This window comes from Equus caballus, chromosome 9 (assembly GCF_041296265.1).
Source record: "Equus caballus isolate H_3958 breed thoroughbred chromosome 9, TB-T2T, whole genome shotgun sequence".
Classification (NCBI taxonomy): domain Eukaryota; kingdom Metazoa; phylum Chordata; class Mammalia; order Perissodactyla; family Equidae; genus Equus; species Equus caballus.
This window is the reverse complement of record NC_091692.1, coordinates 75,382,945-75,408,770: the sequence shown is the minus strand read 5'-3', so window position 1 is coordinate 75,408,770 and position 25,826 is coordinate 75,382,945. Positions and strand designations below refer to the sequence as shown.

General features: G+C 35.2%; 1 protein-coding gene across 1 annotated transcript in view; it reads left to right on the top strand.

Annotated features, from left to right (window-relative positions):
* Positions 1-25,826, top strand: part of EIF3H (eukaryotic translation initiation factor 3 subunit H) — a 95,716-nt gene that overhangs the window by 21,821 nt on the left and 48,069 nt on the right. Inside the window, exon 2 of the mRNA NM_001309259.1 lies at positions 4,565-4,721. Within this exon, the coding sequence (NP_001296188.1) occupies positions 4,565-4,721 (157 nt within the window). The remainder of the gene's footprint in view (positions 1-4,564; positions 4,722-25,826) is intronic.

Genomic DNA, 25,826 nt, shown 5'->3' with positions numbered 1-25,826 from the left:
TTAAGCTTTCCTTGTATCTTTTTAAAAGTAAGGACAGGGAGCATGACATCAATAAACAGGATTAATTAAAAATACATCAGCACTGTTTTATGGACAGAGGCATATGGTTGGCTGGAGGGAGAGAAAATGAACGTCGGGTGAGCATATCTGAAACAGGACTTTTGTGGCAGAACATTCCCATCTTGTGGCTTGTGAGAATAGTGCTGCTACAGATTAAAAGCTGTATTGCATTCTTGCAACTAATGGTGGTTTTCTGTTGATGTTACTTCTAGTGATCAGGGCACAAAAAATTTAACCACCGGCACCATTCCCTCACTGTCTTTTGCTGCCTGACCCTGTGATCCTACATTGAACTTTTCTGACCACTCCATGCGCTGAGCTCTGCTTCTGCAGCCAAGTTACAGGGACTTCTTCCCGAACTGTTGCCACTGCATTGTTTCAACCTTGTTATTATAAACACATTTGGAGTACCTAGTTACTCAGTTATTGTGAAGTAATTAAAAGAACTTTGGAGTCAGAAGTCAGATCTCATCTCCCTGGTTTAATAATTCTGTGTCAGATTATCTCTGTTTGCTCATCTGTCAAATGGGAAATAATATTACCGATTTCATAGAGAGGTTATGAGGATTAAATGAGTAATTGCATGTGAGACACTTAGTGGCGTGCTTGACATGTAAGTGATGGATAAATGTTTACCGTTCATTCCTTTAGCAAATATGTTTTGAGTATCTTTTAAAAAGTGCCAGTCCCTGTGTTGAGTGTTGAAGATGTGGTGAGTAAAACAACTCTTCATTTTTATGAGCACACTTAAGAGGGAAAACCATGCACATAACGTGTATTCTGTATCACTTATAGATACCAGTAATCTATGGAACGTTTTTATATATACAGCAAATTCTTGGTTATTTATGTAGAATATCAAAAGCCTGTATGTCGGTTAGTTCTAATCACAAACTTCTTTTGACGTCTAAAAGGCTCATAGTCTCAAGTTTGTAATGCAATTCCACTACATTATTTTTTGAACTAAAGAATTGAGATTTTAGTGTGTATGTAGGAACTAGGAAGGCCATAAAATTTCAAAATAAAGAATGAGTCAGCTTGGTTTTGATAAAAATGTTTTTTACTTTTCTTTTTTAAATATTTTGCTGCTTTTTTTTTTTTTAAGATTGGCACCTGAGCTAACAACTGTTGCCAGTCTTCTTTTTTTTTCTGCTTATTCTCTCCAAATCCCCCTAGTACATAGTTGTATACTTTAGTTGTGGCATGTGGGACGCCGCCTCAGCATGGCCTGATGAGCTGTGCCATGTCTGCGTCAGGATCTGAACCGGCGAAACCCTGGGCTGCCGAAGCGGAGCGCGTGAACTTAACCACTTGGCCATGGGGCTGGCCCTGATAAAAATGTTTTTAAATTTTTTTCTGAATGCTTTATTTCATCAGATTGTATTAAAATGACAAGATCGTAAATATTAGAGTTGGAAATTATTTTAAAGATTGCCAAGCTTTTCCTGAAGGCTTTCTATTTTGGACAGCCTTAAATGCTAGAGAGAATTCATCCTTAAAATTGAAATCTTCTTTCCTGAAACTATCTCCTGTGGTCCTTAGTTTGCCTTTCAAACTAAGATATATCCTCTAGTGCCTCACTGAAAAGTGCTCTTTGTCATTATCTCAAGCCTGGAGAGAGATTTGAATTCATTGAATTGGTCCTCACCCAGAGTTTTAAGCTTTCTCTCCTAAAATTACCCCTTTCTCTGTATACTTAACCATGTTGATTGTTTTTAGCAGAAAGTTAAACCACCATGCTTTCCCATCTCTCAGTTGGGTACTGTTAACTGGTAAATTTTCTCTGGTTATCCTAGCAAACTGAATATAACAGGTCAGTGATACACAGAAGAGTTAGATGACCATTTGTTTTACTTGGAGCACTGTACTTCTGTTGATGCTATGTAAAATTGTATTGACTCTTTGGGCAGGCATATCAAGCTACTGTGCTGTATGGTTACAATCCCTCCCCCGCCCCCAATCCTATTACAGTTCACTTTCGTTAGAGTTAAGACAGTGTTTTAATATAAGATATTTTTGAACTGTGATAACTCATTTTTGAATATATATATTTTTCTCATTCCTGTTTTCTTTGTAAAAGGAAATAAGATTATTTTGGCCTGCCTCCTTTGTGAATCTGTGCTGTCTCCTAGTCATCAATATTCCTTTTTGCACACATAGGAACCAGCTGTTTAGGAATCAGTTCTATAATTTGTGTGAATATCTACATTAAACTCATATGTCTTTTAGCATCTGTCATTTAACTTTGATTTCGATGGTGGTTCAGTGATCTCATTAATAGGGTTAAGTATCTAGGAACCTAGGTTACCTTGACAAATGACAGGTGTTTGTAATAATTCTTTATCAGTTTTGCTTATCCCCTCTTAGTCATCCATGTTTCTTCTATTTTTTAATTGTGAAAATAATTGTCCTTGGCAGAGAGGCAAGTTGAATAGGAGTTAAATAGTTCTGCTTTCTTTTTATTGACAAAATCAATAGTAGTGATCATTATTGAACTTTTAGTACGTGGCAGACCCTGTGAAAAATATTTACTATACATGATCTCGTTTTTAGTAGTCAGAAATGCTATGAAACAGCTCCATTTTGCAAATTAGAAATCTAAGACCTAGGAAGCTTAAATAGCTTTCCCAAGGTCACAGCTAGCAAATGCTGAAGCTGGAACTCATACCCATACCTTCAAGACTCTTAAAACCCATTTTGTGCCTTTCAGGAAGTGGAGAGATCTTTTATACAGGGAGGCGTAAGGTTTGTGTGCTTAATTCCTTTCACCGTATTGAAAGTCTGCCAATCCTATCGGTTGGTGTTTTTCCACATTAAGCTCTTTTCCTGCTAACTGCTTGCTACCCTTAGGGGGTCTGGATCTTACTGATGTAAAGTCTTTAGGTCCATTCATCACAAAGTCTTTGCTTCACATCTATTACTAACTCATTTTAATTTTTAATTGAGTTACTGATAGGAAAATCATCTTCTTGTTATTAATTATACACACAAGCTTTGGAGTTTGACTTGGTTTAAATCTTGGCTTTACCACTTCCTGGATGTGTGACCTTAGCCTTTACTTAGTATCTCTTTGCTTCAGTTTTCTTATTTATAAAATGAGTAGAATAATGCCTTTCTCCTAAGGTAATTGTGAGAATTATGTGATTCGATAACACATGTAAAATAATTAGAATATTGCCTGGCTCATAATGTTCAGTAATTGTAACCTGTTGTTATTAATTGGTCATTGATGATTAATTTCTATCAGTAATATATTTGTTTTAAATGAAACACTAATCAATAAAATACTAATAACCATTTTGTTGTTAGATTTATTTTTTCCTCTGAGAACTTTCCATTATATTTTAGATAGTGTTGTCCTTTAGCCTTCAGGCCAAGGGCTTATACTAAATACCACCACTACTACTACTATTAGTAAATACTGTGTGTCAAGCACTATTCAAAGCACCTATTAACCTCACATTGTAGGAATTCATATTATTGATTACTGTTACTGTGAACTTTTAAATTAATTGGCTGTTCCACCATGCAGTGTTACCTCTTTATCTGTATGGAAATATTAAAGGAGAAGGTAATATAAGAGCTGGTTATTCCATTAGAGGTTATTTGACGTAGTCTTCACATTGAGGAAAATTAGTTAGTGCTGGAGACTAGGTTCTCTTTATGTTCTCTGTTACCAATCAGATTCTTGTTGGATACACGTTCCCGTTGTTGCTTCCTCTGACTAATGAGATGCTCTGTTCAGGAACCTTCTTGAGATGTTGAGAATTTGTCAGGGCGTTCTGCTTTCAGGTGTCCAGGTAATTGAGGTCTTTATCTCTGTCTTGTTGATGGTTTTATCATCTATGTCGGGAAGTTATTTTCCTGTTACAAAGGTTAACGGGATCACTTCCTCTGTGATAACCTCAGGTTGAGGTGATAGTGTTTGATTTTACCAAAGGAACTCCTGGAGCCTAGATCTTTGGGGACCCTTGACCTGAAGGTCATGAGTGCTGGATGTGGCTGTTACTGAATTTTCAAACTCCAGGAGTTTCAGATGTACAGTTAGACTATGTGAGCTTTATTATTTATGTAAGGGTAAAGGAAATGATTTGTAAGAAATTTGATAGTGCTATTATGTAATTTTGTGGTTTTGCAAACTGACTAGTATGGTGTATGATCCTTTTCTTTGAAATAAAGAAAATATAGTGACAAGCCTGGTGGCATAGCAGTTAGGTTTGCATGCTCGCTTCGGCAGCCCAGGGTTCACCAGTTTGGATCCCAGGCGTGGACCTATTCACTGCTTGTCAAGCCATGTTGTGGCAGGCGTCCCACATATAAAATAAAGGAAGATGGGCACAGATGTTAGCTCAGGGCCAATCTTCCTCAGCAAAAAGAGAAGGATTGGTGGCAGATTAGCTCAGGGCTAATCTTCCTCAAAAAAAAAAAAAAAAAGAAAAAATGAAATAAAGAAAGTATAAACAACAAGAATAGTTTTTAAGCTCCCTTCTGTATTTTTTTTTAGGTGGTGTTAAAGATAATAAAACATTATCAAGAAGAAGGACAAGGAACTGAGGTGGTTCAAGGAGTGCTTTTAGGCCTGGTTGTAGAAGATCGGCTTGAAATTACCAATTGCTTTCCTTTCCCCCAGCACACAGAAGATGATGCTGACTTTGACGAAGGTAAGGATACTCATCTCAGATGTGTCTTTGCGGTGCACACAGATTTTAATACAATTTTCACCATAACCTTTGACAATCTGTTATTGGGAATCTATCAGGCTAGCCTAGGTCATTTGATTTTCTGAGTTTGTTGAAAAAATTATACAAATTCTTTGAAATGAGGATTTATGTGAAAAGTTTTATTAGTTTGGCCTTATTTGGAATTTGTGGTTCAGATTTTAGTAATTTCCATAGTGGCTGTGCTGATGTTACCTTTCTCATTATGAAATCCACTTACCAAATAACTTTACATTATAAAGGATAGGGATCATGATTGTGTCCAACATCCACTTCTTTCTTAGTGTTTTAACTTAATGTTTAAGAGATGAGTTGAACTATCTACTACAGAAAGCAGACTCTCCTTAAGTATTTCAAGAGCGTTTTACTTTTGTGCTACAGGGGTAATTGCTTTGTTAGCAAAGGCCAGTAGTAGTTAAAAACCTCACACCAAAGGCTGAGATCAGCATTCTAAAAGATTTAAAAAAAAATTTAGTTGAAAATAATTTCTTGCTTGTCTGAACTCTCAGAGCTCTTTTTCTGTATAACTTTTAGTTTTTTTATTGATAAAAACACATAACATGAAATTTACTATCCTAACCATTTTTCAGTGTATAGTATAGTAGTGTTAACTTAATATGCACATTGCTGTGCAACAGATCTCTAGAACTTTTTCATCTTGCAAATACTGAAACTTTATATGTCCATTGACTAGCTCCTCCCTTTTTTCCCCTCCCCCAGCCCCTGGCAACCACTGTTTTACTTTCTAAGTGTTTACTGCTTTAAATACCTCTTTTGTAAGTGGAATCATGTAGCATTTGTCTTTTTATGACTGGCTTGTTTCACATAGTTTAATGTCCTAAAGGTTCATCCGTATTGTAACAAATGACAAGATTTCCTCTTTTAAGGCTAATATACCATTGTATTTATATACCACATTTTCTTTATCCATTTATTTATTGATGGTTATTTAGATTGTTTCCACCTCTTGTTTATTGTGAATAATGCTACAAATACCTCTTTAAGATGCTGTTTTCTGTTCTCTGGGATATATACCCGGAAGTGGGATTTGCTGGATCATAGGGTAATTCTACATTTAATTTTTTGAAGAACTTCTATACTGTTGTTCATAGTGGCTGCAGCAGTTTACATTCCCACCAACAGTGGACAAGAGCTTCAATTTCTCCACATCCTCACCGACACTACTTATTTTCTGTTTTTTTGATAGTGGCCCTCCTAATGGGTATGTGGTGATATCTCATTGTGGTTTTAATTTGCAGTTTGCTGATGATTAGTGATGTTAAGCTTCTTTTCACATGCTTTTTGGCCATTTTTATGTCATTTTTGGAGAAATGTCTATTCAAGTCCTTTGCCCGTATTTTAGGATTTTGTTGTTGTTGAGTTGGAGGAGTTGTTTCTATATTCTGATTTTAACCTCTTATCATGTATATGGTTTATAAATATTTTCCCCCATTCTGTAGGTTACCTTTTCACTCTATTGATTGTTTTCTTTGCTGTGCAGAAGCTTCTTGGTTTGATGTGATCCAGATTGTCTGTTTCTGCTTTTGTTGCCTGTGCTTTTGGGGTGGGATCCGAGAAATCATTGCCAAGATCAACGTTATGAAGCATGTTCCCTAAATTTTCTCATAGGAATTTTATGCCAGTACTGTACTGTTTTGATTACTGTTGCTTTGTAATATGTTTTGAAATTAAGAAGTATGAGGCCTCTAGCTTTGGTTTTCTTTCTGAATATTATTTTGGGTATTTGGGGTCCTTTGAGGTTTCATATAAGTTTTAAGATGGTTTTCTCTATTTCTGCAAAAGATGCCGTTAAGATTTTGACAGGGATTACAATGAATCTGTAGATTTCTTTGGGTAGGATAAACACTTTAACAATATTAAAGTCTTCCAATCCATGAACACAGGATGTCTTTCCATTTATTTATGTCGTCTTTACTTTCAGCAGTGTTTTGTAGTTTTCAATGTATAGGTGTTTCACCTCCTTGGTTAGGTGTATTTCTATGTACTTTACTTTTCTTGGTGCTGTTGTAAATAAGCTTGTTTCTTAAATTTTATTTTCATCATTCATTTTCTATGTAACTTTTATCCTGATCACTTTAACTTTGATAAAACATTACTTATTTCATTTGATTTGACATTTCTTGGTAACTCGAACATATAATAGAGTATATTCTTGCCAAGGTTAATACCTTGATTTTGCAGTTTGGTCTACAAAAATTATTTTTTTATGAAAATAATACCTCTATAGAAACTAACCAAGGCTATTTTGTTCTAGGCTCTTGAGTATTTGAGTTTTTAAAAACTTTTGTGCAGTCTTCTTTTTAAAAACTGGCCAAGCTCTTCTTATTTCATCTGCACTACTGTAGTACATATACCTCACCCAGGGTTAAGGTTGGGATTTTTCTGCAGTCCATTCTGACGGTATTAGGATATCTCTGTTCCTCTATTTACCAGCATATCTGGAGATGCTTAATTATATTTCAGTAATAACTGTTTTTAGAGCTGGAAGACAAGGGGAGAAAACAAGGGATTGTTAACAGCATTTCCTTGGTCTATAAATGAGGGGCCTGAGAGGTTCACTTGAAGTGACTTATTCAGTTTCTGGGTTAGTAGCACAGTTGGAAGTGGAATTCATTCTTAAACAGGTTATATTGTCACAAGTTTTCTCAGGTAATTAATTTATTTTATAAAATTCTCAATTTAGAATATCAGCAAAAAATAATGTTCAGTGCAATTATATAAATGAACAAAGCAAAGTGTATTATTAATTTTATGTCTTAATCATTGGAAGTTAACTTCTCTTATGGCTTGAGGTGATTGACCATATGCTATTTCATTAACATATACTTTTAACAAGCTCATTAAAAAATATTTTAACAACACTGAAATAAGGAAAACTTCAGTTTAGCATTAAATAATAAAAAATTCCTCGGCATCGTATGCAGTGTATTGTGTGTACATTGCTTATAATCCGTTGTTACTCTGCACAGTTGAAGGTTTTATCAGTCCCATGTTATGGATTAGGAAACTGATGCTCAGTAAGACAAATAACTTGTCCAAAATCATTTAACTGGGGGGATTGGTAGGATAAGGATTGAAATCTGTGGCTGCCTGGTTCTAAATCCCATGCTTTTTCTGTTACATGGTGTTGCTTTTAGACACTTAGTGAAGTGGAAGCCAGTGATTAAAGGGTGCTGAGTGTAGAGCATCATTATTGTGTATTTGAAATTGCTTTTTGGCTAAAACAACTACATTTATTTCACCTGTAGAACATTTTCCCTTTTTCTTATACGTGTGAAAAATGTAAGACAGTGCCCTATATTTTTTCACAGCCTCGTGTAGTCTTGAATTTTAAGTTCTTACCTAATCCGTTTATTTATCTGAATGGGCATTAGTATGTAGTCACCATTAGATTTTTATCAAACCGAGATAAAAGCTAAATTTTCCCGTTATCTCGGTAAATCTTAGAATAGAATAGTCCTGCAGGTTGATGATTTTAAGTCATGCTGAAACCTGGTCGTTTTGCTTACTGCTTTTCTGTTATTTTATGCCTGCTAAAACTAATATTTATTCAGGGAAGGATCTTTTCTTCTGCCTTCCACCTTCTGCTTTACTTATAGAAGTAAAATATCAAATATTTTATAATTTTAGTGATTACATATTTTGAGTTGCTTTGGGTTTTTTGGGGGCGGTGGGGTGTTTCTTTGTTTTTGTTTTGGTGCCTGATGGAAAGTGGAGATTCCTAATTAGTGGTCCAAAAGTGAAATGTTTTGAGTCAGAGGTTGGCAAACTGTGATTCCTGGGCCTGCTTTTGCATGTAAAGTTTTATTGAAATATTGTCTTGCCCATTCGTTTATATATTTTCTGTGGCTGCGTTCCTGCTACAGTGGCATAGCTGAGTAGTTGTGACAGACCATATGGGCACCAAGCCTGAATTTTTTACTGTTTGGCTCTTTAAGAGAGTTTGACCACCCGTTTTTTATATATCACTTTTTCTTGTTATTTTCCCTCATAAGAATGAAGAATAAGGCAATAGATTTTTTTTTTCATCAAAAAGTGGTGACTTTTTGTTTGTTGTTTGTTTTTTCTAGATGCCGTGTTTTACACTGACTCTGAGTCTAGAATGTATTGTGGGCACTGTAAGAAAAATGCTGATATTATTGGGTGTTTGTTTCACTGGTACACCTGGAAGATAGCGGAATAGGTAGTTTTTGCTTTAATTTTAATGCATTTTTCCTTTAAAAAACTCCCCACATATTATATTGTTGATATTTTAGGGGAGCTGTCTGTAGATAATAGAGAAGAAAGGCATTCAATTCCTCCTTGTAGATTTGTGACCAGGTATTGTGGAAAGGTAATGGTCTGAGGTCTAAAAACTTGATTGGGAATTTCATCTGTTCTTAGGATCTGTGTGACTGAACAACTTCACATCTGAACTGTTTTTTTCTGACTCTAATATGTTTTATTTAGCACATTTTGATTGCTCACTTACTGAGTACTAGAAACTAGCTGAGAGACAATTTCCTCCTGTGATTAGCTTTTTGTATTAGTGCTACCTTGGATTAGGTTACAATAGGGTGATTCAAAACCAAGAAAACCATTGTGGCATGAAATAAATTTCTTGTTTGCTTCTTTCCAGAAATTCACATTTTGTTTTCGCACATGTGATAACTCTCCTTTGAGTGGTTTAAATATTGATACACTTTTATCTTATAGAACTTACTCCAGTTGAAAGTGAGACAGCTTGCTCATATTAGAGAATATATGCTTTTTAAAAAAATGATTGGAAAACTCATATTAAAATTCCCATTAGGGGGCACTATTATCAAGCTTAGGAGAACTGGAGACTAATTTGTTTTTTCAGACATGCAACCCGAGGCTTGCTAAAAGGGAAAAATATTTTCATCTGATAAGATTCAGATACTCTTTTATACAACTGAATTCCTTAAATATGTTATAAAGAGCACTGAATTAAACACAGATCCAATAACTCACTGTCTTGTTTTTCAGCAGACTAAATCAATTTAATATTGCAGGTGATATAAGAAGCTTACTTTATTCTCTGTCAGAGCCAAATCTGTAATTTTCGTATTTGGAGTGGACAGATTTTTTATTTTCTTTTCTTTAAGTCAGTCACAAAGGATGATCCTTGGCTTTTAAATAAGTTTCTTTCAGAAATGAAGCATGAAGACTGTGTTTGAGTGTAAGTGCTAAAATGTACTTGGGGAATGAAATGATGCCTAACTTAGACAGTGTTAACGTGTACAGCATATAATTACCCAAGTAATTCCACACGTTGAAGTGATACATACACACACACACACAAACTTGTTTGTTCATTTCAGGTACTTCCAAGTTATTTTCTTTTTTATTACTCAAGTTTGGTGTTAGAGCAGGAACTACTGCTATGGACTGTTATGCACAATTATTTTGTTATCGTTAAGCTTCCGAAAGAAAAGCAGTGGTGTAGAGACTTAGACTTTTCAAAGGCTAAAATATGAATTGGCAAAAATGTAATGAAAATAAAATGTGTTCAGAGTAATTTTTCACAGCATAGGTGTTATTTTTGTATCACTGGGTTCAGAGAGAATAGGTTTTTATAGTTACATTATTTGCAATACTTTCTACGTAACAGCGCTGTATTTTATGTTGGAGAAAACTGCTTAATTTACCTGCTTCTTGAAGTCTCACCTTGCTTCTCTTTCTTCTTAGTTTGCCTGCAGCTTATACCCAGAGCACAAGTGCTTGACACCCAGCCCATGATTACTGTTTCGGCTTTGTACTGCTTTTGAGTTCAGGGAACAGTTGAGTCAGGATAGAGAAAGGTTTTCAGATTTTTTAGACAGATGGGAACATTTTGTGAAAAGACATGTTTACTTATTCTTTTGTATTATCTTCTATCTGTATGAATAGTCAGTGATCATTGTGATTTGTTCGACAGATTCATTTTTGTAAAAGTCCTATTTCATTGCATTTTTAAAGAGCTTTTCTTGGTAGACATATTGGAAATATATATAGATGGTTTTGGAGTGTGTTTTGAAACTTATTGGAGAAGTAGGAGCATGTTTACTTTGTGACCTCAAATCATTGAGAGGAGGTGTGATAAATGCTTCAAATATATATCTCAGAAAAAAAAAGAGTTCTCAGTAATTCGTTTTAGCATTTCTCCAGCAAATTACATTGAGTGGGTGGTGAAAAAGATACAAAGATCGAAATCCTGGTTACTGTTTTGAAAGATTTTAAGTGGGAGAGACAAGTGTGTAAATAAAGAATTGTGAAACAGAGGAATTGATACAAGTCTAGCGTGAGGAAGGAAAAAAAATAATGGGGACACCCAGATACGAGCTACTGATTCCTTTTGGGGGATGACTTCACACGGGAGGCGAGGTTTGATTTTGTAGGTGGATGTCAGTTGCAATTTTAAGTAATTTTTAAGGAAGTTATATTTTCTGAGTTTGTTCTAATTATTCACATGTCTCGGTCCTCATAAATAAGACAAGCATCTCTAGAAATAAAGAAAAAACTATTTAATAATATTCAGCTTGCATCTTTATTGTTCAGAGAGAGTTATGTTCCTTGACAATATCTTTCAAATTTTGTTGCTGATTTTGTATCCAGGTAGAGAAGTTGTTGTTGACATTGTGGCTCTCTTGGTACATAAAAGGACTCCCGGTGATAATTTAGTGCCATATTTATAGAAACTTGGGGCCCGTGCTATACTTAGCTCTATTTAAAATATTTAATAAATATTTAAATAAGATATTTAATACATTTTGAATACTTAATACAATATTTCATACATGTTTCATTTTAAATGGAACATTGTGTAGGCAGGTAACTGGAGAGTATTTTTACATTGAATTATGATATAATTCTCCTGGGGTACTGATCTCTTTGTTGTTATTCATGGTAGTATTTTGAAAATGTTAAACCATTCACATTTAATGATTTATTGCTGAATATTCAGGGTAGTGAACTTTAGATTATTGCTTACTTAAATTATTTTGATCGTTCAGAAAGCTTATGGTTTGTGATTTGAAACTAATTTAAAAACCTTAAACTTATTCTGTATGTTTCTTTTTGGTTTATTAAGGTAATTAGAATATGAGAAGTAAAATCCAAATATGAAATATCAATCCCAATATTTTTATGCCTTTTTTTCTTTCAGTTTGAGTGTGTCAAGATTTTAAATACAAGAGTGGGAGCAAAGGCTAGCTTCATTTTAAAAGTTGGAAAAATATTTTTGCATTTGCTTCATGTTTTAAAATTTGTCTTTTTTTTCCTTTTTAAATGAGTTGAGAAACTTCTGTGCATAGAAGGATATACTATTGGAAATGTGGTCAAGGTAAAAGATTTTTCTGCTAGAAGAAATTAAAGCGCTTTACACTGTACCCTCCCTTGGTCCCTAAAGCGTAAGTGCTATGGTTTGGAAAGAAGCCAAGTAAAACCTGTTCAAATTTTGTGCAGACTTAAAGTAATACTTTAAGATTTGAAAATTACAGGTGGATACAGTACTTAAATAGTATTTAAAATTCCTAAGTTTCCCAAGTCTAAAAATGTAATCCTTAAATTACTATTCCCAGTGGTTTAAGTTTTAATTAAATAAAAATTGTCTTACTTTTGAACCACAGCAACTTTAGATATAGATATTTGAATTTACTACTAAACTTTAAGGTAATAACCATTAAAAATGAACTGTTTTGGCACTAATTAAAATGTCAAAAAGCCACAGTTACAATGTGTAACCCAAGATCTTTGCTATTTCTGTTTTTCCAAAAATTGTCCTAACCAACACTGTTCAAGCTTGCTTCCTATCTTGCTCAGGAGAAGTGCTACCCAGCGTCACTTCCCGCGATTAAATATGTTATCTGATCTGCAAGTTTTGTTAGGTTGATAAATTAATTAGATCTGATGTTTTGATGCTGATACTGAGTTTTCCAAACTGCTGTTTAAAAGAGTGATATTTTGGTCATGCCTGTGAAGTGTTCTGTTTGTTTTATATTTCTCTCCCTATGTGAAATTCTCATAGCTCTTGAAATTTTTATCCGTTTGGGATTACTCTTCATGGCTTACCTATTATCAGTTTCAGAGTGGTGTTTTCATACCTTTATCTCCTTTCCACCATGAGGATTATTTGCTGCCTTTAATCAGTAATTTTTACTCAGTACATTTTAGATGCTTTTTGATATATTTGAAAACAAAGCCAAGATTTATTTTGACCTAAGTAACAATATAATGGCATAGCTTTATAATGCAACCTGCATCTGCCCCACCCTCATCCCCATACACATTCACCCTTTGTTTTTCCTAACATTTAACCTGCAGACATTTTAATATACAGACAGTCTTTCTTCCCTGCTTGATTGGTGAGAGGATTACAAAATGATTCTGGTGGTCTTTGCAGAAATTTATCTGTCTTGTTTCTGTTTTGTAGGATTGGATAGGTGATGATGTCGTAGACATATTGTTTGGTGGCAGGCTACTAACCCCCAACCAACAACCGTGGCTGTAAGAGTCCAGCAGCAGAGTCCTAGTTGGGGCTCTTTGGACTTGGGGCATACTGTTGATAACCCAGCAGGCAGCAATGGCAGCAGCAGCAGTCGCTCCACAAATACCAGTTGTCCTCCAGCTGCTGTGGCTTCCAGGCTCATCTGCTCTCACTTCACCTTGTCTTTTGTTTCTCTTTCTTTATTCCTTTGTTATTCATTCATCAAATCAATATTTCAGTGGGAACTATGTACCAGGCATTTCCACTGGCCCTTGCATACCTACATCTCTGCTAAGGATATTTTGCGAAGTGTTCATTATTTAGAAAACTTAGCTGTTCTAAGCAATGTATTTGACTGGAAGCATGGGGAGACTTGTTAGCACATTATGTTAGTGAAATCATATTATTAGTATAAAGTAAAGATTATGTTGCTATTGAAGTGGAAGTCTAGAAAATATTTTATCGTAGTTGGAGAATGACTTGGGTTTACAAACATCTGCAAATCTATACATCTCCAGGTTGGCAATTCATAGTGATTCCATTCTTCTGTAAAATAATTTTGTTCCTAAAAATTTATAAATTCATCATCTCTTTTTCATTTTTATATTGGAAATATTTTACTTTTATTTTTTATCTCACTTGGTAGTGACTCCCAAAACTTTACAGTTTCTCTGTCAGTAATTTAATCTGTAAATAAATATACTCAGTTTTTAAAGTCTATTACCAAGACTTTTGGTAATGTGAATTATTTCTCCTTAATTTTAAAATTTCTTCTCTTTTTCTTCCTACCACTCCCATCACCACTTCCACCCTGAAAACACAGATAAAACAAAACATTAAAAAGATTCAGTACTAGAAGAGAGTGAAGGGTTGTATGAAGAGTGGTGATATAATAATACCTTGATAGGTATTAGCTGTTTTCTCTGGTGATAAAATGAGGAATGGGATGGTATAGATATGATGTGAAACATTAAGATCACTCTAAGCCGTAGCTGGGGTACTTGGCTGCTACTTTAGGAGATATTTGACATGAGCAACCGTGAGACTGATGTTTTGTCAGAGTCCAGATTTGTATTTCTCTCCAAATTGTCTCCTTGTCCTTCGGGCAGCCTGATAAAAAATTACAGTAGCCACTTCCACGTATATGAAAATCATGTGTATACACATATACCATTATAGCTCTTAGTTGAGAAAATTTCTAAAATCATTCATCTACAGATCTTGCAAACTTTCTGAAAGGCATAAAAGGAAGGAAATTTAGACTGAATTCTGGCTTACTGCTAATTGTAATTATGGGGGTCTCAGCCTCAGTTTTCACCTTTGGAGAGTGGATCACAACAGAAACTTTTGTAATTCTTTTAGCAGATGGGAAACGGAGGCCTAGAGAGACCCAACTTTAAAATGAGTGGCTAGTCCAGAACTAGAAACCCCGACATGCTCATCTAATATGGAATCCGTCACAATGTAGGAGGATTGTCAGAAATCCCAGTAGTTGGTCAAAATTATCATGAGTGAGTGAGATAGATGCCTGCCTGCAGTTGTCACTTGTAGGCATGACGTATTTACCTGAAAGGCTACTTCTTAGTGTTATCATTTATTACTTGTACAGCTGGAATCAAATGATTCTTGAAAGATTCCTAAGTTTCTGTATGTATACTAGGTATTAAATAAAAATAAAGGGCAATTCTAACCTTCAGGTCAACAGAAAATTATTGGTGATTGAATATATACAGTTAGCTCAGACACTAAACCCATTTAAATGCTGAAAGCACAGCTTCTAGTATTATGCTACATGGAATGGAGAAACTAATTAAAAGTATAGATTGATCTGGGTAGGTTAGGGAGGAAAAATACATTCTTATTAAATGCCTTTGAATGCAATTACAAACAATAGTTTGAATAGATGGTTTAATTTGACTGAGGAAATCAGTCCTGACTGATGACACAGGAAGACTTTCTAGAATATATTGCTTTGCAGATGACTTAAACAGACAGTACTGATAAAGCCTGTCGTGAATTTCCTTCTTTACTGAGTACACAGTATGGTTAAGTGGTCTGTGGTGCAATGCCTCCAATCTGCTGTGAGTGCCATCTGTGCAAGCAGAGTGAAAGAGAAGCTAGCATGGAAGGGAAGCAGATCAGCTAGCTGTAAGGAATCTGTGTGAACACTGGGTGCCACTCGTGAAACACTCAGCAGTTAGTGGTTTTCCTTTGTAACCAGTACAACTAGCTGTCTGTAAACTGGAGGTGCATAATACGTAGAATTCTCACAATTCACCTTTTGGATGTCATGGGACCGTGGTTGAGACTAACTAGAAAATCCAGGGACAGTAAGCATGATCTCGCTTTTTCTTATTTTTCTCTATTTTTTGATATTATCTTTTTCCTGCTTCAGTGTTTGGCACCAGTGTTGAGGTAGATTTAATGTCCTAACATTTTTGCTGTGCCTAAATAGTATCTTTTTGGAAACAAATTATGCTATAAAACAAGTTTTCTGAGAAACATTTAAGTACTTTTTAAAAAGTCAGTAAGGCCTATAGATGGGAAAATGGCTTCAAAATCTTACAAGTTGTGACCAACAGGGAATCATAGGACTGATGGAGAAGTTGTGTATGGCTAAGAGGAATTGACTGACAGACTCTGACCTGTATACCTTTGTCAGTAGATAAATCTCTTATTTGAATCTGAGGTTTGTAACTTGTAAAACAGTTCTTTTCGTGTGCGTATGGTTACCTTTTTGATGTAAACATATGAGCCTTATAAAGCTGTGTTAACCGTGAGTCATCTGGTACCTCCTTAGGAATTAACATAACCTTATATAGATGACTAATAATACAAAGCCACCGTGGTTTCTGTGGTTTTACCAACCATGGCTCCAGTTCTAAAACATTTAAAATGAGACGCGCTCCTTCTTTTAAAATTTTTTTCGACAAAGAATTGTCTTATCAGAAAACTGCAGTAACTTAAGCAGATCCATAACTGGGGGGAATTAATAACAGAAAGTTTTTGTTGACACCAGGAAGTAGATTAAATAGTGCAATTGTCGTAATGAGTACCATGTTTGATAAGCCTGAGCCACCTGGGTTTTATTAGGCTGCTTGATACTTTGATCACAATATTATTTCAAGGCTTGTCTATTTAAATTGCTAAGGTTTCTCGTCATCTTTGTGATTTAGACCATAATTTCTTTCACTGCAAAGAGGTCTTTTACAAGAATGGCTCTGGCCAAGCCAGAATTCTAGGGAGGTGCAAGTTCAATAGCTAAGTGAACCTGAGAATGAGAAAACCTGTTAAACATAAAATTAAAATCTTGAAAGCACAGCAATTGAATATCAAATTCATTTGACCTTGCTTCTCTTTAGCTTTTTGCATGGATCATGATTACATTTGTTTATTATATGGTAGTGGAGCACTATAAGGATGTTTGGTATAATTCAATTAATCATTGATTGATATAAATGCGTGCATTTAATTCATGTTTTGAGAATGCAGTGTTGCTGTTGGTTTCCCTTCAGTTGGTATTAAGAGTTTTTGATGAACATCTTTGAGAATTTATGGAAGGATTTTTAACTACTTCACCCATAATGAATGAATTATACTAATCACAGGATTTAATTTGTTTGATAAATTGTTTTGCTTTGTCTTTGAACTTGAAATTTTAAACTTTAGTTATCCTATTAACATAGATGAATGAAATTTTTAGCCATCAAAATCAACAGACTTTCCTTCTATTAATTTTAGAAATAGTCTTTTGTAGGTAGTTAATGGTATCTTTGTTATGTAGTTAAACAAATGTTTAGATTTGGGAAAATAAATATTCATTTCAGCTAGTAGAGGGAGGACAGGGAAGATTTAATACTTTAAGATATTGTTGTCCTTAGCATAATAGAAATAATAATCATTATTAAGTGCTATTTTGAATATTTACGTAAAACGCTTTGTACGTTTATTCATGTGCTCATTAATTTTCACTGTTTTGATTTTTTAATACTCTTACAATTGTAATTTGGCCTGAAGTTTCCATGTCCCAGTATAACTTTTAAGCCTAGTTAAGGGCACTTAAGAATGTAATGATCTTCTTTTAATATACCTGATTTGCCCTTGGCAGTGAAGGGAGTATGTGGAAGTGATAATCAACATTTTTGTTTTCCCTGATAAGACACAGGAGAAAAGTATTGAAAAATAGGAAAAGATTCAAACATTGGAAAGGTTGCTTTCCAAGAGTTTGTAACATTCTTATTTTTGGAAAGTAGGGTAGTACTTTTTAAGTTTTAGAGATATGTATGACTTGTTGATTCAGGAAAGATGAACTCATATACAAGGCAGAGGCATAAACTTAGTAACAAGTGTGTGATACAAGCATAGAAAAGTGAGAAGATGTGTCACTTAGAGCGAAGACTTAGTTTAGGGGAATGGTCTGCAATAATAATAGATAGGGTCAGATTATGGAAGACTGTGAATGCTTGAGAAAGAAGCTTAGACTTGAAGCAGTTGTGTGTCATTCTAGGTTCCCCAGCAGAGGTGTGATAGTATAAAATCAATATTTTGTGGCTAGAGGCGGGAAAAACAAATGAATGGATAATGAAGAGTTTGAATGAAATGTGGGCAGCAGCAATAAGAATACTAGAGAAAGATAGAAGAAATGGCAAAAAATTGAGTTCAGGGGTATACACACATCTTGAGAGTTTGACTTCGTGTATCAAATACCTTTAGTATCTGACATCCTCTAGAGAAATTCCTGTTGGCTCCCTTTCCCTCTTGAATAGTTTGTAAAAAGCTCCTGTTCCGTGATAAGAATATGTATGACAGAGCAGATGGGTACAATAAATGTAAGCTGTTTATAGCCAGGTAGGGGATTCCTGCACTTATAACGATAACCAGTTTTACTAAAATATCAAGTATTTAAGATTTTTCAATTCAGGGAGCTGTTGGGGCCATTTTGAAAGTACAGACATTGTTTGGAATAGGCAGTGTGATATAGATGTGGACTGATATTTTTAGGGCTTTCTAAAGCAGAGAGGATTTATCTGTATTATGAAACTCTAAAGGTCAGAGCTAAGATCTACTAAAAATAGAAATGAGTGAAGTAAATCTTCCAACAGAATAGTCCATTCATGGGTTGGAATTCCTTAGACAATTGTGCCCTGTCTTAAGGATAGTTTTTGTAGCTTGGATTCATTCGTTCATGTAACAGGTATTTACTGAGTGCCAGCTATCTCAGGAACTTCGCCAGATATTGAGCGATAGCATAATGAACAAGTGAAGGAGAGACATGAGACAGTTATCCAAACAAAATAATTAGAAGTTGTGCTAAGTACTGTGGAAGAAATAAAAAGATGCTTTAACAGGTGGTGCCCCGCCTAAAACAGGTCCCTTCAGAGAGTTGCTGGCGTGGAGGTATATTCAGCTGAAGGATAAAGTGTATTCAGCTGAAGAGAAGGATAAGCAGGAGCTAGCTGTTTGAAGAGCCAGGAGTAGAGGAAAACCTCAAGTGCAAAGCCCTCTCCCCATGAGGTGGGAATGAGCTTGGCATTGTTTAGCAACTCTCAGAAAGCTCCTCTGTCTGAATAAAGCCTGCTGAATGAGAAACAAGGGCTGTGTCTTTCAGAGCCTCATAGGAGTTTGTTGTTGTTTCATTATTAAGCAGCAAGAGTATTGAACTGAAAGCTTTTAAGTTGTATGTAGTAATCTAGTTGAATTGATGACTAGCATGTTCTTTATAATTCTGTGGCTTAGTCTAGGACTTGTCTTCTTGGTGTTAAACCTTTGAAATATTTGTGGAAACTCAGCTTGGTGATTGGATACATTGGTGATAGTGTTTATTCCAAGGAAGTTTATTTATAGCTACTAGATAACCTTCATAAACAAGTTTGTTTACAGTCTTTATTCTTTATTAAATTTTTTATTTTGAAATAATTTTAGGTGTACTAAAAAGTTGCAAAGATAGTACAGAGAGTTTCCCTGTAGCTCTCAACCAGGTATTCCCGGGTGTTGTCTTCTTACGTTACTGTGATATGTTAGTCTAACTAAGAAACCAACATTGGTACGTTACTGTTCACGAAACTCCAGCCTTTATCCAGATTTCACCAGTTTTTCCATTAATGTCCTTTCCAGGATCCAGTGCAGGATACCACATTGCATTTAATTGTCCTATCTCCTTAGACCCCTCTATTCTGTGACCGTTTCTCAGTCTTCCATTGTTTTTCATGATCTGGTTAGTTTTGAGGGTTTCTACTTAAGAATGTCCCTCAGGTTGGGTTTGTTGGATATTTCTTCATGATTAGACTAGAGTTACAGGTTTTGAGGGAAAAACCTGCAGTGGTGAAGTGCCCGTCTTATTACTTTCTCTTAGAGAGTAGAATGATATCCACATGACATCACTAGTGATGTTAACTTTGCTCACTTGGGTAAGGTGGTGTCTGATGTCCTTTTGAATTATCACACTATCTTGGAAATCTTTATAACTCAAGGACATGAATATTTTCGTTGAAAAATTTGTTTCTCCCTTGGAAGAAACAACTTGAATAACTTTTCTCCTTACACTGTTTATTCCTAATAGTTTAATGTCTAAACAACATGGGTAAATGTTATATATTATGTGCCTAAATATGTAACTTTTCATACAGATTAAATGAAAATTTTGCTTTACTTATATACTATACCATCTCTGACAAAATATGAATTAGATCTTGGAGAACATTCAGTGTAGCTCATCAGCCCTTCAATATCAGGAATGTTTTCTACAGGAATGAACATTTCCCACGTGCGATGCTAAACAGAGTTTTTGGCATAGTTGTTTCTATTGCAAAGTGCCTTTTGTACAAAGGAACTCTCTGGACTTTTACATGTGGGGTAAATACGACTTTGACATCTGTCGTAGAGTATACTACCAATGTAAGAGCTACACACTGGCGTACAATCTATGAAATTATTTAAGAGATGGAGAAAAAATGCTTGAAATAATTTACTTGAAAATAACCTTAAATAGCGTCTGTGTTCTCCCTGGGATGTTTGAAACATTTCAGCTTTTAAACTATTAAAGTTAAGAAAATAGGGAAGCATATATCGACATTTTAGGGACATCCCTTTGGTTTCCCTTTTATGCAGTTGTTCTTAAATTTTTATTTGATTATTAACTCCAAGGATCTCTTCATATTTGTTGACTGACCTTACTTTTCTGTGTATGGAATGAAAATGCCACTGTGCATCAAGATTTTGCTCTCTCTCAGTAATATAGATATTTTTTTCCTAGTTATTGGTAAGAATATAGCAGTAAGAAGCTATCTTTTTCCTCTATCTTTTTAACTGAGAAAAATCATTAAAAAGAAAAAGGCTTGAAAGTTAGCAATGGGGAGGCAGTAATCTTTGAATGTTGTCCTTGTCATTGTTATTGTATTGGTGATGATAACGTTACAACCTCATTTGTAATTGTTAACACTTATTGAGCGCTTCTCATGTGCCAAACATCGTGGTGTTGAGCACTTGGCATGCGTTCATTTAATCCCCAGCTACTTTATGAAATAAGTACTCTACTGTTCCCAGGCAGTATGTGGTTATGGCCAAATGGCTGATACTAGGACATGGCTTCAGAAGAGGAAGTCATTTCAGCAGTAGGTGGTTGGACTAGTGGGATTTGAACTGGCTCTTGAAGATAGCTGGTTCTTGCTTTTCTCTCTCACCTTATCCTTCGACACTATTCCGAATTCTTCCCCCATTATGCCAGCTGTACTAAGCCACTTGTTTCCCACCCAAACCACAGTCTGTCTTGTTCCTTGGTAGTGGATTATCCTGTTCTCTCTGTCCCCTTCCCCACACCAGCTGATGAATTCCTCATATTTCACGACTCAGTTTAGATAGATCGTCCCAGACCCCACACACATATCCCTGAGACAGGCCCTGGCTGCATGCTCTCATAGGTCATATGCTTATTCCCTGATGGTACTTATAAGACTATCTATATTTAAATCTCTTAATTTAGAATAATTTAGGTTTACCGAAATTGCAAAGAGCTCCTAAATACCCTTCAGCCAACTTCCCTTAATACAGTCATGTGTCGCTTAACAAGATATGTTAAGGATATGTTCTGAGAAATGCGTCGTTAGGCAATGTCATCATTATGCGAACATCATAGAGTGTACTTTCACAAACCTAGATGGTATAGCCTACTACACATCTAGGCTGTATGGTACTAATTTTATGGGACCACGATCATATATGTGGTCCCTATTGATCAAAATGTTATGTAGCACATGACTGTATTAACATCGTATATAACCATGGTGCATTCGTCAAAACTAAGAATTGGTACGATACCGTTAACTAAACTACAGATTTTATTTAGATGTCTCCAGTTTTCCCACTCATGCTCTTTTTCTGTTTCAGGATCCAACCCAGGATACCATGTTGCGTTTAGTTGTCATGTCTCTATAGTCTCCAGTCTGAGTCTTTCCCTTGTTTGTCCTGACCGTGACACATTGGAAAAGTACTCTCAGCTATTTTGTCCCTTGTCTGTCAATTTGGGTTTGTCTGATATTTTCTCAGGATTAGATTGAGGATGTGGATTTTGGGGAAGAATACAAATGAAGTGCCCTTCTCATCACATCATATCTGGGGTACATCAGCTCAACATGTCTTAGTACTGAGATATTAACCTTGGTCACTTGGTTTAGGGGGTGACTGCCGGGTTTCTCCACTGACTTCTTACTATTTTTCCCTAGAAGTGAGTCACTAAGTTGAGCCCATACTCAAGAGGAGGGGAGTTAACTTCTACCTCCTGGTAGGAGCAATATAAAAAAATTTCTGGAGATATGTGAAAAACACTCCAGTAATTAGTGAATATTATGAGGACTATGAGACTATATCTGAATTATCTTTTCAATTATTCACTTTTAGTAGACTGGATGCTCACTGAGCTCAGGGGCGAGACCGATTTATTGTCTCCCTTGTATGTAGAACAGTGGCATATGGTACATGCTCAAATATTTGTTGAATGGCTATAACGGAAAGAGGGAGATTGTGAATTGCATACAAAGCTAAAGTAATTAAACTTGATCCTATGGGTAGTGGGACAGTGTTAACAATGTTTGAATAATGTGACAAAAAAATTAACTGTTTTAGTTTCTTTTGCTTTAATGTTGTTTGTGATTAAATGAACATACTCTTCTCTAATTTTAACATGATATTTAGAAAAAATATTTTTTCTTCTTAGCTTTGAAGGAGAACTGATTAGAGTAAAGCAAGCTAACAAAATAAATTTAGACCAGAAGTCTTATTTTATGATTAAAGATAGCTGGTTGAATATTTTGAGCACACCCTATATTTAGAAGGATGGACTTAACTTGGGAAAGTATAATTACTTTCTAAGTAAATTAGCAGTGATAGAAAAATCCCTTCCCATTTCTCAAAAAAGGTGTTTAAAAGTACCAATGTTATGTTTAACCTAGCTTTTGCATTATAAATGGACTCTCTGAATGCCAAGCATGCTAAATTTAACTTCCATATTGGATGCCAGTTTTACTTATGGATACCTTTCTGACTTCCCTTCAAACTATATAAATGTTTCTTTTTTATTTTTTTAAAGAATGTCAGTTGATCCACTAGAAACAGAAACAATAAGCCATGCTTGCACTTGACCTTTGGCTTTTTCGCTAAGTAGTAGCTAAAAAGTGAAGAGGATTTTTCTCTAAGAACTTGAAGACTTTAGGAGATTGATAATTCATTTTAATCTTTTGTTTCAACTGCTATTGCCACCACCCCAGTGAGGATGAGTTTTCTCTCCATTTTTCTCTAGGCAGTTAAGCAGTTCTTGCTCCAGTGCCAGATTATCAGTGGCTACTTAAGACTGTTAAAATGCTGTCTTCTATTTCATTATTTCCATTTTAAAAAATCTGCATTGTCATTTAGTTGGAATGTATATGAATGAATAGTTGGAAATGTGAATGAGTATCATCAAATCAGTATTTTTTTTGTAATTCATCAAATGGTACAGTGGATGATTTATGAATGGTGGACCTATAACTCAGTGGGTTTAGGCATACATACCCAAGTAAATGTGTGTATATATGTAAAAGTTATATGTATAAGTTCTTAACAGCTCACCTCTGTCCCTTGATAAGAAGAGCCACTGATATTAACAACGTCTTGCATCTTTAAGTACAAAAAATCTTAAACAATGAAATTTAGGGGTTGGCAGCATTAAAGTGGGAGTTTACATAAGAGATTAGGATTTCTCAGAATGGGGAAAGAGGTTGCTGGTGGGGAGAGATTTTTAAATAGAGGCTGTAGTGTGACCAAAGGTACTGAGAGAGATGCAGAGTGTCTTAAAAGTTAGTCATTTAGCTTCGGTTGCCTCATCTGTAAGATGGAGACAATTGATACCTACAACATGGTGTATATTAGTTGTGACCATTTTGTTCAAAAGAGTTTGGCCTTTATGTCAGTGACAGGGGGCAACTATGAAGGCTTTCTGTGAGTATTATAACAATGTTCAGATCTGTTTTAAGAAAAAATACTAAACTACAGTAAGATCAGTTTGAGCATTCATGGTGGGAATGAAGAGAAGGGGTAGATATTGAGAAATATGATGTCTTCTGAGTAAAGGGGTAATTTGCATTAACAAGTGACAGCTAACTTGACCTATAGGCTAGGCTTATGAGGATCCTGGAAAATTGCAGCTTACACTCAATTTTGAGTGAAATGTTTATAGTTTACTACTTTGAATAATCAGCCCTGTCAAATTTATTTTATATCAGATTCATCAATTTGTTAAAGCTATGGTATAAATAACTGCTATTTTAATTATTTGGTACGTGAAATCATAGCTACCTAGTAACCATGAGAGTGGCCGCCTGGTTGTAGTGGGTGAGTCATAGGCTCTGGAGTTAGACAGACTTGCCTTTGAATCTGATCATCTGATCTCTAGAGCTTGATAATACCGCTTAGCCTTTGGGGTTGTGCTGGGCATGAAGTAAGAATGCATGTAAAATACTAAGGCAGCGCCTTAACTCATAGTGAGCACTTAATGAGGAGTGGTAGATATGTTATGTTTCACAAAAGCACAATTTTGGGTGCATTCTGGGTAGAATTTTGGGTTCATTGTATGCCTGGAGGCATTGAAATATATAGGGTCTATCTCCCACTGTAGCATAATTTAACGTAGTCATTTGAGATTATGCTTATCAAATTTCAAGATCAAGCCTTATTGAGTAGACTAATTTACATTGTATAATTCAGAGTAATCAGGGCAAGTTGAAATTTAGAAGATTTTTAAACAGCGTGATATTTAATAGGAACAAATAAAGGTTTAGGCCCTGAGGGAAGAAACGTAAACCATTACTAATTCAGTGTGAGGAGGACAGGCTGAGCTAGAGGTTTCTGGTAAAGTGGGTAAAGAAATAAGTTTGCAACATAATGCAGTGGGATCCTCACCTCTTTGTAGTGGCTTTAAGGAATAGGGAGAGTGACTAGAATACAGACAGAGAAGGTTGTGGTGACCTGCAGTTTCAGTTGAATTCATAAGCTCACTTTGTTCCTGGTGTGTAGGAAGGTAGTTACTGGTAGTAGAACAGGAGGAAAGCCAGCAAATTTGCCAGCCTTTGGGTCGTGAAGGCAACAGTAGGTCTTCAGTATCCCATATGTATGCAAATAGGCGTGCCTTCTTTAAAAAATATGCTTTTCTAAAAACCTAAAAATCTATTTATTATTATTATTTTTAAAAAATTTCATCCAGGTCCAGTATTTCCCTTGGGGTGATCTGCAGCCCCTTGGTAGAGCCAAAGTGAGACTACTACATCTGTGTCCTTATAGTATGACTTACTGTATTGCTGAGAGTTTGGTGTCCTAGCCTTTTTTGTTTGGCTGCATGTACTGCCTTAACTATTTTTGTTTTATTTCATTTGTTTGTTACTTTTCTTTTTTAAAAAAATCTGGTTTCTATGCTTTTCATTCTGTTTTTGGAGCATGGCTGTTCTGTCTTATATATTTTGTATTCAAATTCACACTTTATCAATTTTACCCTCACAAGTTATTTTGATTTTTTTCCTCAAGAAGACTAAGCATGATACAGGGATTAAAAATATGAGTATACAGTAGAAATTCAATATCGTGCCAAAAATAACTTTGTATTGTAAGTATTCTGAAGCCCTAGTCATTGAACCCTATATTTTAGGCAGAAATAAATTATTTTAGTAACAATTTGTGTAGTGCTTTCGAATCTGATCCTTGGTGTAGTTATGAAATACGCCTGTTTCTATCAAGTCTTAATCATTATTCATAATTATTAACTACATTACAGAGCTAGACGACTTTGAATAGTGTCAGGAAAGAAGTATTTCCAAGTATTTGGTGGCATTTTCCAAGTATTTAGGGATACTTTAAAACTTTGCAAGTTTCCTATTTAAAAAATTTCAGTTTAACCATGTCTCTCTCTCTCTATATTTATGGTTTCCCATTTTATCCAACATGTTACTGTATGTTATCACTATTTATTTTGATGTTCATTTCATCCCCAGTTTGATCAGTAGCTTCTCGTTTAAGATAGCTGTGTCGTTTTGAAATGTCCC